This window comes from Protomyctophum parallelum (genome assembly GCF_964188405.1).
Source record: "Protomyctophum parallelum genome assembly, chromosome: 10".
In the NCBI taxonomy this organism is placed as follows: domain Eukaryota; kingdom Metazoa; phylum Chordata; class Actinopteri; order Myctophiformes; family Myctophidae; genus Protomyctophum; species Protomyctophum parallelum.
The window spans coordinates 15211238-15223366 of NC_139704.1; the positions used below are offsets into that span (position 1 = coordinate 15211238).

Consider the following 12129-nt stretch of genomic DNA (forward strand, 5'->3'; position numbering starts at 1 on the left):
CCTCGGCCGCCCCTCAGCTCTCCCACACGGACCAAACAACCAGAGACACTAAGCTTGGTCCATTTACAGTATCTGCGCTACCACTGTGGAACCTCCGACATGTTTGCACCGGGACTCGAACCTCTCAAGGGTCACTGGAAAGCCCAAGAAAGACCCCCCTGTTTTCTAAAGTTCAGCTGTCTTCATCCCCCCCGAACCTCCCCTCCCAAGACGTTTCAGCCCAGGTGCGTTCCCAGTCCGTCCCTCCAGCACCAGCTATAGCAGGGGTGAGAAACTTTGAAGATGGAGAGGGCCCCACACTGCCACACTGCGACATGTTTTGAGCTTGTAGAGCTGCTATTTTTGCTATATTTTAATTTAATTCCTGGTTTATTTTATAATTTTTTTATACTTTCAAATGCATTTAGTTATACTTATGTTAACTTTATGAACTTAAATGCAAACATTGGACAATTCTAATGCTAGTCATTCAGCTACTAATATAGACTAAGTAATTAAAGCGGGTCATGTTTGCATGTTTGGAATTGTAACAGCTGAATTAAATACTATATGAATATTCAGACAATAGCCTGCAGGCCACATTAATTGACCCGCATGTGGCCCCCGGGCCGCTAGTTGCTCATGTATGAGCTATAGCGTCCCCCGGCGGGCTGCTCCTCCATGTTGATTGATGTCTGTGTTCTGTCTGCAACGCTTCCCCCCTCTCCATATGCTCAGCAGAACCACAGCATGGCCCCGACGGCACCGCGTGGCAAAATGCTCCAGTGCGCTTACAGCGGCGAAAGAAGACAGCGAGTTGGAAAGGGAGGGAGGTTTTCAGAGAGGTTTCAGGCGGACATGTTTTATCACTGCTGTGGCCGGGGACTCGCTGCTCAGAGCCGTGTCAAAGTAGTTAAGGGTTGTGTAGAACATGGTGCTCGGGGAAGAGCTGTCAGAAAGAGCTGCATATTCCTCTCAAGATCTCCATGTGGTGGAGAGTTTGAGGAAGACCACCCCCGCCACCACTCCCGATGTCTATGCCACCTGTCAGCAAACATACGGTATTGACTTCTATCGAGGAAAAGAGCTATAGAATCCCCCAGGTTGACCTACCCCCTCCCCCCACACACACACACACACACTCTGAACCTAAACTACTTCAGACTGATTTGATCCTATGTGACACAATCCTGAACCCAAAAGGCCTCAAAGGCATTAGCATTGGCCATATTAACATGGTAACATTATATTTGCTTTTACATCACAGTCGGAGGAGATATACTGTAAGTGCAAAATGTAAGTTAATATGGTCAATTTTAAGAATAATAAGGTTTAAATTACGATTTTGGGGCTGCAAAACTCAAATGCTGAAAACACCTTCAGGTCAATCTTTTCCCCCCCCAGGAGCCACAGAAGTTTAACACCATCTGGACGTTGTGGTGGCCCAAACACTGTTTGGAACACAGACCCACATGTTTAAGTAGTAGTGCACACGGCAGATCTAAGAGAACACATCGCATTGCGACGTGTTCCCGGAGAGACAGAAAGTGTCTCTTTTGGTTCTCGAGCTAAAAGGTTCTGGGACCACTGCACTTGCAGACACACAGAAAGCCTACTTTGTATCTCAGCACGGTGGTGTCGTGTCATGTCACACACTGAAAATATCAGATCTATAAGCTCACAGTGCGTTGCGATACATCTACTGTGATATATTTACCAGGGTCTTAAAAGATACATCTACTGTGATACATTTACCAGGGTCTTATAAGATACATCTGCTGTGATACATTTACAGGGTCTTAAAAGATAATTCTACTGTAGGCTATAATGTTTATCCCAGGAGGGATGAGGCAAAGGAAAAAAAAAAAGTGTTACCTCAACGTCCTTAAATCGGTTAACTGGAGTAAGCCGATAGGTGAGCCAGTGCCCCCCGGTGAGCAAGCAGTCTATGGCCGCAAGCGTCGAAGAGTGCGTCACCTGAGACACTTCATAATCATGTGGAGCAAAACAAGCGCTCCTTTTCCTCCCATCTCAGCCAATCACAGTATTGCCTATTGTACGGTCTTAGAGGATACATCTAGTACTGTAAGGTCTGATAAAATTAATCTACTAATCTACTTATTGTGCGTGCGTGGCATGCGTGTGCGTGTGCAAGTACGTATATAAATGATAGGTATAATACTGGCAGGTTATTTTTAGCCAACTCTCTATTAGCATTTGGAGTTAAACCACTATATCATAATCGACATCTACTTGCACCTTATGGCAAATATTTAGGCAGCCTAAAACCTAATCCAGTTGTTTTTGCCGGCCCTCTCGGGTTCAGAAAACAACTCTCTCTCTGCTCGCTGCTTGGCCACGTTCCTCGCGCCTCCCCTCCGCCTGTCTGGTGTGAACAACTGACGGCCGCAGACAGACCATCCAGCACAGGAGTCTGGGGTTTATGGGGGAGGTTTTTAGACCTGACACTGGGCTGCCAAGAACCAAAGAGGCGGCTCGGAGCATTAAAAGATCCAATAGTAGTAAACAGTTGTGACACACAGTGGAGTAAACTGAGAAAATGCGAGAGGTATCTGACGAGAGGTTTTATAAAGAGCTGTCGCCGTCGCTGTTGGATGGAAAATATCTCCATACCCCCCCCCCCCCTTCCTCCCTCCCTCTCTCTCTCTTCGATTAAATCAGTTTCATTGGTTACACTTTGTCGGTCTGTGGGTTTTACAAATATTTAACAAACGAAAAGTATTGGAGCTTGAGACTAAATCACATGACTCATAACTCACTGGATCCATTGAAACACATTTTTGTTTGTCGTTCTTATTTTGGGCATGTAATTAAAACGTAATTAAACGTTCAAGATTTTTACGTTATTTGTCATAACGACAAAATATATAGGGCGGTGAAAGGGCGCCTCTTAAAGGCTTAAGAGGTGTTCATGTTTTGGCCATACATGATAGTGGCGATATACTGTGTATACTGTAGGTATAGAAAGAGGTGGTTCAGGACAGTTTGAGACCTGGGACAGATGTTTGTGGTTGACACTCCTCTCTTACTCACACTCCTCTCTTACTCACTCTCTCTCTCTCTCTCTCTCTCTCTCTCTCTCTCTCCCCCTCATACTCTGTCACTTGTGCAGTGCTGGGTTTGGTGGTGAGGTAGGAGGGAGCACTGGGAGGATGGGCGATAGTAGGCACACAGGACAGCCGTGACTTCATCCCTGCACTGTGGAGTGAAGAGGTGACCTCAGGGTGGACAAATTGGATTTGGATTTTTGCTAAGCCTTTTTATGAAACAAACACGTGTAGTGTTAGGTTGCCAGAGTCTTTAAAGAGTGTGCCGTGTGGAAAGCAGGAGTTAAAAGACGAAAAGAAGGGGAAGAAACTAAAACAAAGAAAAAAAAAGAGGCACAGAAGCTTGAGCTGCCATACCCACTGACCGAAATAAAGCATTGCATTGTGATGTGCCAGTACCCACCTTTCAGAGAGCTTGACTTTTGATGAGGAATTGGAGTGTATCCCAGACTTTTGTTTGCTGAAACTCTCTTTGCCTCCCCCCAGCATTTCTTATCCGTCTCTCCTCGTGTTTCAGAGACACAGGCGGATTTAGGAGCCGTGCGGGAGGGAGAGAGAGAGAGAGAGACAGAGAGAGAGAGAGAGAGAGAGGAAAAGGGAGACATCACCAGATAAATAAATAAATAAATAACAAACACTGAAAAGCACACAGCAGAACCTTTTTGTTATTGTTTTGACGGGAGTCTCTGCAGTTCCTGTGACTCCAGATGAGTGATTTAACCCAAATGGATCTGAGACTAACTAGACTCTTCCTCCTCTCTCCGCTTCTCCTCCTGCTGGGGCCTGTGGTGCGGCCGACAGTGGGCAACCACACTGGGAGGATCAAGGTGGTGTTCACACCCACCATCTGCAAGGTGACCTGCACGGGAGGCCGATGCCACAACAACTGTGAGCTGGGCAACACCACCACCATCATCAGCGAGAACGGACACGCCACCGACACCCTGACCGCCCCCAACTTCAGAGTAGGTGAGTGATCTTGACTTGAGTATCTTGGCTTCGTCCTCGAGAACACCTCACCTCTTTTCTGCTATTGTATGTGGGTCAGTGTCATTATTCCGACGGCGCGTCGGACTAATGCAGTCGGAATTATAAGCGGATCCCATTGTATGTGGGCTCACTGTCTTGAGCGTAGTGGAAGTGCTGGTGCGCGTGCGCGCGTGCGTGTGTGCGTGTGCACATTGATTCTATGTCTGTCAAGAATATCTCATACATATAACAAGCATTTAAGTCTGGTCATGGTTAACACTTAAGCCCTATCTACTGTACTTCATCATTCAAGGAAAAGCAAAGAAAATGTCGATCTACAAGCTCACAACGTGTCACAATGGGACATGTTTTGAGCTTGTAAATTGACTATGTTCGCTTTTTAATTTTTAGTTGGGAAAGTATTGGAAGTTTTGGCCTATTAGGGACGCCAGGGTTAGTGTGGTTAATTATAGACTACTAGTTGCCTATACATACATTAACCTACTGTAGGCCAGATTAACAGAGAAAGTGTCTTTGATGTGAGAGCGTGATTGTCACGTTGTCAGGGATCATACGGTACGTGTGCTTGGTATTGGGTGAGTGTTCCTCAGTTTGTTCCAGAGACCCTGGCTAGAACTGTAGTGCCTTAACCTGTCCCAGGCCTTATAAGGAGCAGCGCTGTGTCTCCTGCTCCTCCGGACACATACACACTAGTGACTAGTGTGAGAGGAGCAAAACAAGATGAATTCCATCCTGTCCTGACTCAGGAGCATCAATATGGCTGGATTCACACAGCAGCAGCATTCTGTTTCCAACAGGCTTGAAAGTGTTAATTGTGCAGACAGAGCTCACACATCCATGATGTTATTCTAACTGCCGCAGCTGGAAAATAGACTAAATTAGTCCTAGGCCAGTGTTATTAGACCGCTAAAGAAAGCTCCATGTTAAGAATGTGTAAGGCACTGTGGGTATGACATGGAAAAAATAAGAGAAATAATAAATATGAAATTAATAATAATAATAACTAGAAAATACTGTTCCTGAAGAAACAGTGTGGGCTCAAGTAGCTGTCTACTTGATGATGTATTGACCCACATGACATCCCTCTGTCTTCCTATTGGTTAACCCACATGACGTCATAGCCCAGCCCAGATAACAATAGTGGACTCGCTTCTCAAGCTTCACATGACGTCACAGCCCAGAGGACAAATTAATAATATAACAATAGTGGACTCACTTCTCAAGCTTCACATGACGTCACAGCCCAGAGGACAAATTAATAAGATAACAATAGTGGACTCAAAAACACAGTGTGGGCTGGAGTTGCTCTAGGACTATATAACGGGACTAGAGACTAAATAAAGAGTGGAAATGGACCCACATGACGTCACAGCCCAGTAGTCAATGAAAACTGTGTAACCCCTCCCTCTCTCTTCCTATTGGTCGGACAAAAGAAGCCCAAACATTCCCTTTGCGGGGTATAATCACCCTTTGCAAATAATTGAAAAAAGAACAAAACAGAATATGACTGATTTTCAACTGATAACGTCAACACACACCTGTGGACACACTGTCCCATGATGCGGCGTTACCCCGGGCACCAAACACCCCAACAGTTACGGCAAAGCATGACTGCAAACGTACCCTCCATCATGGAGACGGGTAATAAACCCTGTTGCAAAACTCCCCGACAAAACACACACACACCCAGTTGTGCTATCATATGAGGTTTGGAAAATGTAGCCTAAGGGATCAACTCCCTTTTCCATTTGCCAGTGTACCTCCAAAATGATTATTCTCATTTTAAATTTGTTGAGTTTGGTATAATCGTTTAGTTTGGTATAATAATCGTTTCAAACGATAACAAAACATTATTCCAAACTATTCGTTTGGTATATGTATATTTTATTCGAACTCGTAGTGCAACTATAGAAAGACTAAATTAATTGATTCGCATTGTGTGGGGGGCGCGGAACAAAATCTATGCAGCGCCAACAGGAAACCCACAACCGGAAACCTTAGATAAAAATGTATTTTTCAAATGTTTGCTAGACCGGTTCACACGGCTCAGTTTTAGAATGAGGCTTTCCTCCGTGTGGAAAGCCTGCATGGTGACGTGAGGTACAGCTATCAATTGACATGCGCAGACCCTTGTACTACAGAATGCTAGTTATATTAGTTATGGAATGTAAATATAAGTGAGTCCGCTCAAGGCATATATGGCCCAATGAATTCCTGAGTTAAAGCGTTACAGTGCTTAAAACACAGTCAGCAGCACTGATGTCATACTGTGGGGATTACATAAACTTTCTGTTTAGAGTTTGATCATTTCTTTCCCTTCGGGAGAATGTGCAGCTGACATCAGCCTCAGATTAGAGATGGGACTTCATGCTGCTGTCAGAGGGGACTGTCTCTTTAAAAAGAAACAGAGCACCTGGCAGAGTGTCAGCTTAATGTACCTGCCCAGGCATGCAGTATGTCCTCTCCTCCTCCTCCTCCTCCTCTCCTTATCCGCTCTTCCCTTCACGCTAGCCTGCCCAACATCCATGGAGGACTTGAGCCCAGAAATCTGGAGGAAGCAGAGGTTTTTATTTACAGTTCAGGCTCGGCTCCAAGAGCCCGGGACAAAGTAAATCACAAACTTTGTTTATCATACCTGGCTGATGAGAGATGTGATGGGAGGGGTGGTGCACGTGGCTCAGTGATAAGCTGCAGTGTGTGTGTGTGTGTGTGTGTGTGTGTGTGTGTGTGTGTGTGTGTGTGTGTGTGTGTGTGTGTGTGTGTGTGTGTGTGTGTGTGTGTGTGTGTGTGTGTGTGTGTGTGTGTGTGCGTACGTGCGTGTGTGTGTCGGGTGGGTGTTGTACTGTACATGTTTGTACTTGCCTACTTGGATACTGACAGGTATGGGGCAAGTATCAAGCCCATAGAGAAGATTGATATTGTTTTGATATCGATGACTCATGCAGTGCAGTTTGGAAGTGATGCCGGTCGTCGGCACTGTTGCAACTTTGAAGTATCATTTTGGCGTGCATGCAAAGATTTTACTTAAAACAGCACGGAAAGGGGCTTCGCCAGTAGCCAATTGACAGTAGGGTGGGCGGGGGTTATTTTGCACTCTAATTGCTACCATTTTCAGGCAGTTTAAAAACAATGTGCCCATTGAGAGTAGGAATCGGAACAAAATTTTGAGAAATAAAGGCATCATGCGGGGAGGGATGAGGGGAAAGAACACACCCAGGGTTTTCCTTTTTCTTTTTCTTTAGGCAGGCTTAGCCTGATTTACAAGCAGTGGGAGCTCCATCTTTCACTACATTCCTTCTGGGCTGTGGTCCTGCCTAGTCAGCGCTGAGGGCTGGAGGACTCCAGGCCCCCCATTCAAAGTCACCAAACCAGACAGACCCTAACCAACTCCATCTAGACCTCTGTCTTCATATTGCTCTATCTCGCTGTGTGATTTGGCAATTGACTGCACCTGTCAGTCAGTCTGTCTTGCTGGCTGGTCTCTTTCTTTATCTCTCTCTCTCTCTCTCTCTCTCTCTCTCTCTCTCTCTCTCTCTCTCTCTCTCTCTCTCCTGAATCATTTCCCTTGCCTTGCTCGCCAAGCTCTTCTCTAAATTGACATCTAGCTATATCTCCTAGATATCGCTTCCTTTTCCTCGCGTTGCACACCTCCTTCCCTCGCTCGCTTCTTCTCCCTTCTATCTCTCTCATGAGCTCGCCTGTTGCTAGATGAGGATCTGAAGGAGAAGAGGGACACAGGCCACAGTTTACCGTCTCCTTGGCATGCTGTCTGCGTAGCTCTTGTCATACACGGGCCACTGGATCAGCTCCAGTGGTGGAAAGTATCTAAGTACATTTACTTAATTACTGTACTTAAGTACAATTTTGAAGTATTTGTACTATACTCCAGTATGTCACATTTTCTGTACTTTTACTAATACTTCATTACATTTCAGAGGCAAATATTGTACTTTTACACCACTACAATTATTTGACAACTTTAATTACTATTGTTACTTTGTAGATTCAGATTATTATTACAAACACTTCAGAACTATATATTGGCTATATTTCGGCTATTTCAAAAATAGAATATATACAAGCTAGAATACAAGCTCACAATGCATCGCGATGCATTTTTTATAATTTTTAACCTGTGGAGTGGGACATTCTGCACAATGACTACTTTTACTTTTAGTACTTTAAGTATATTTTGATGCCGATACAAACATTCAAATATACTTTCTCCACCACTGGTCTCTTGTCAGATACAGACCTCTGTATCAGCTCCTCACTGATAAGGCCACAACACTTTTTTTGAGGGGCGCTAGCCCCTCCTACGCCCAGCTTTACGGTTCTGTGTGAACACAAACATTGGCTTGTGATTGTCTGATCACCCCATAATGATGATTTGATTGGCTGAGCAAAGTATATATTGAAGATAAAAGTGAGGGCAGAAAAGTGAAGACGCCAAAAGCGATTGGCCGGAATGTGATGATGCATGATGATAAGAGCACCCCTCACTTCACACAAGTGTGATTTTTTTTAAATTAACTCACTGTCGCCATGGCTGTCTCTCTCTCTCTCTCTCTCTCTCTCTCTTTTATTTGCCCCCTCCCCTACTGTACATTGCCTTGTCATTTATTGTTTGGGGAGTACATTTTACTGTTGTTTTTCCATACCTCATCAGTTTGCGTCTAATAGCTGACCGGCTTCTCTGGCATATTCTGTCCCAGGTGTTTGTAGAGGCTGTCCAAGTGCTGAGAGCTTCCTGGCTCGCTGTTCCTGGCTGCCTTATTAACCACTTTCAACCTGGCGTCTCTATTTTGGGCATGTCATTATAGGCTATAAACTTTTCAAATGGGGTAAAAAAAAAGAAACTAAAAAAGAAACAAATAGCAAAATAAATTCAAAGAATTTCCCCCAAAATGTCAACGCTTGCCTTGCAAAAAATAGCAAGCACACACAATGCGCTGCAAGCTTGTAGATTGGCTATGTTCACTATTCGTAGTGCCACGAAGTATATGGGGCTTAAGTGGTAAGCTGAGTGGGGAGCAAGCATTTATATAATATATCCCTGCAAATATGAGCCATGTCTTTGAGGGAGTCACTGACTGGGGAATGAGTGACGCGGGTTGTTTCCTCGTCGGCTCAGGGGCCAACTCCATTAGCGTCTTAATTCCTCGGATAACCAGCTTGATTTGGTGACGAGGTGAAGAGGGCCACAGAGGAGGGGATCCCGTTCCTTTCCCCGTGTTGACTTTGGGCAGAAGTGGGAGTGTGATTGTGGTGGTGGTGTTGTGCAAGAAACGTGATTAATGAGCGCTAGACTTTAATAATAGCACTTTCAGGGCTCTCACAGGAGCCCGACGGACAGAAGTCAGGTGTTTGGTCAGTCAGTCCCATAATTGGAAGCATATGAAAGTTCTGTGTGTGTGTGTGTGTGTGTGTGTGTGTGTGTGTGTGTGTGTGTGTGTGTGTGTGTGTGTGTGTGTGTGTGTGTGTGTGTGTGTGTGTGTGTGTGTGTGTGTGTGTGTGTGTGTGTGTGTGTGTGTGTGTGTGTGTGTGTGTGTGTGTGTGCGTGTGTGCGTGCGTGCGTGCGTGCGTGCGTGCGTGCGTGCGTACAATACGTACTGTTGTGGGGCTTCTGTGACCCCGACAATGCCCTCAATAAGCGGCGGTGCCAGATATTGGACTGACACCACTCGTGCAATGCTTTATGGGCTCTCTGGCTCCCTTCTATGCAGGCCAGGCTGCGGGCGCATGATCATCTGGTGGACAATAAAATGTCTGTGTGGAGAGAATAGTGAAGAAGGAAATGAAGAGAGAGAGACAGAGAGAGAGAGAGAGAGAGAGAGACAGAGAGGAACTGAGTGGCCGGTTGCCAGGTTGGGAGCGTGCTAGGGAGTTTATTAGCTGTGCAGGCCCAGCCTTATAAGGAGCCCGGGGATGGCTGGAGTTGACTGCTCCTCTGGTAACTGTCATTTCTTCCCTGTCACTTTTCATTAGCCGAGAATTGGCGTGCTCCCTCCCCCCCCCCCCCCCCCCCCCCTCTCCTTTCATTTTCGAAACGTGTAATTACTTTTCTTTTTTTTCTTGTCGTCCCTATACCTGGCAAGCGCAGGGGGCGTTTGTAGGGATGGGAGGGATGGGAGGTGGAGCGAAGCGTGCCCCTATTTTGCTCTAACGAACCCCTCCCTAATTGCATGCCTCCTTGCATACCTACCTACCTTGCAGTGGTGTATATGGGCGGCTGGTGGATTGTGTGTGTGTGTGTGTGTGGGGGGGGGGGGGGGGGGGGGGAGGGGGGGGTTTAGGGGTTCTCAGATTCCCACCGTTCGGTGCCCACAGTAAACAGTGCGAGCGCGTCTCTCTGCCGAGTCTAGGGTTGCATGGTCTGGGCCAACCTGCCCCACTGCTCTAACCACTAAGTGAGAATTATTTTTTTCTTGTTTTCGGTGTGAAGCGCCAGGCAGACGGTGATTCTTAAAATCTCATTAGGCACCCTGGGGCCCTGCACTGCACCGAGCCGTGGCTGCACTGTTAATGTAATAAAACATCCTCCCCGGTGTTCATTTAACTCAGAGAGTGTACAAAATGGAACCAAAATGGACCCGTGGTTGGTTCTGTTTGGTTCCAGCTGTACACTCTCTTGAGTTCCAGACCTGTATGCTCATAGTATACAGGCCTTATGAATAGGCTTTAATAGCTAGATATCTCGTGGTTGCCATAGATTCGGTTAAGGGTCCCATTTGGACCTATTTGTCCTGCAGGGTTAAATTAACACTGAGGATTTCAGCGACTTCCAGAGCTGAAGGAACGCTCCGCTGTGCTCGCTCACTCACTCACTGTACTCACTCACTCACTGTACTCACTCACTCACTGTACTCACTCACTCACTGTACTCACTCACTCACTGTACTCACTCACTCACTGTACTCACTCACTCACTGTACTCACTCACTCACTGTACTCACTCACTCACTGTACTCACTCACTCACTGTACTCACTCACACGCACCCACCCACCCATTGTCACGTGCACACTGTTGTGCACCCTGCAACACCCCCCCACCCACGTCATGCTTTGTTCTTCTCTCTAGGTCTCTGCAGCTTTGTTGTTTTTAATGTTGTACGTACAGTTTATAATATCTGTACCATAGACTGTAAAAAATATGGACAAAGCGTTCCCCGGGTCTAACATGAACGTAAAATGAAGCCTGTAATGATATGCTAATTCCTGATGTAAGTCGCCATCTTTTGGTACCAGCTGGCCATTGGCTGGCTCCGTTTTGTACCAGCTGGTCATTGGCTGCCCAGACAACGAGGCGGGACTTCCCCCCTTCTTCTCCGTTGGTTTTTATTTTGACTCGAGTGGGAGGAGAAGACTCTTGAGTGGGAGGGGAATCCCGATCATAGACTGTAACGGTAGCCACGCCCCTCAGAACATACGCGACTTTATGGTCATTTTTTTAATTAATGGGACCATAATTTTCCAAAAAGAATATTATGACATTAGAAATGAGACTTTAAACTAGTGACTGGAAGAAGAAAGTATTCATGACCATGTTTATTAAGGTAATACAGTCTAGGTGAAGTTGGGCCAAAATACATGGGCCTCTATGGAGCTATGGGGCTTTTTGGGTCCAGTCCAGCGCCACAACAGGCCATTATATGAACTACCGATTTCAAATGAGGCTTCACGAAATATCTGGCTGACTGCCCCCCTGATCTGTACTCTCTCACTAACTCACACACACACGCGCGGTCACGCATGCACATTTACGCAGACAGACACGCATGTGTGACCTTGTGAAGGAAGTGACTCAGCTTGTTGTCAGTTTTGATGTTTACCGCTTGTGTGTGTGTGTGTGTGTGTGTGTGTGTGTGTGTGTGTGTGTGTGTGTGTGTGTGTGTGTGTGTGTGTGTGTGTGTGTGTGTGTGTGTGTGTGTGTGTGTGTGTGTGTGTGTGTGTGTGTGTGTGTGTGTGTGTGTGTCTGTGGGGCTGGATGCGTGGTGACTGGTTGAAGTTTTGTGTACTGAAGTAAGAAAATCGTGCGTGCGTGCGTGCATGATGTCTGTGTGCATGCGTGCGTGTGTGCCTCACAGCTGT

The 12129-nt window shown here is 46.1% G+C and overlaps 1 protein-coding gene across 5 annotated transcripts in view; it reads left to right on the plus strand.

Annotated features, from left to right (window-relative positions):
• The window catches only part of ltbp1 (latent transforming growth factor beta binding protein 1), a 157260-nt gene that overhangs the window by 49629 nt on the left and 95502 nt on the right, over window positions 1–12129 (plus strand). For all 5 annotated transcript variants that reach the window (XM_083774400.1, XM_083774401.1, XM_083774404.1 and 2 more), the window contains exon 5: window positions 3849–4016. In XM_083774400.1, the coding sequence (XP_083630526.1) occupies window positions 3849–4016 (168 nt within the window). The remainder of the gene's footprint in view (window positions 1–3848; window positions 4017–12129) is intronic.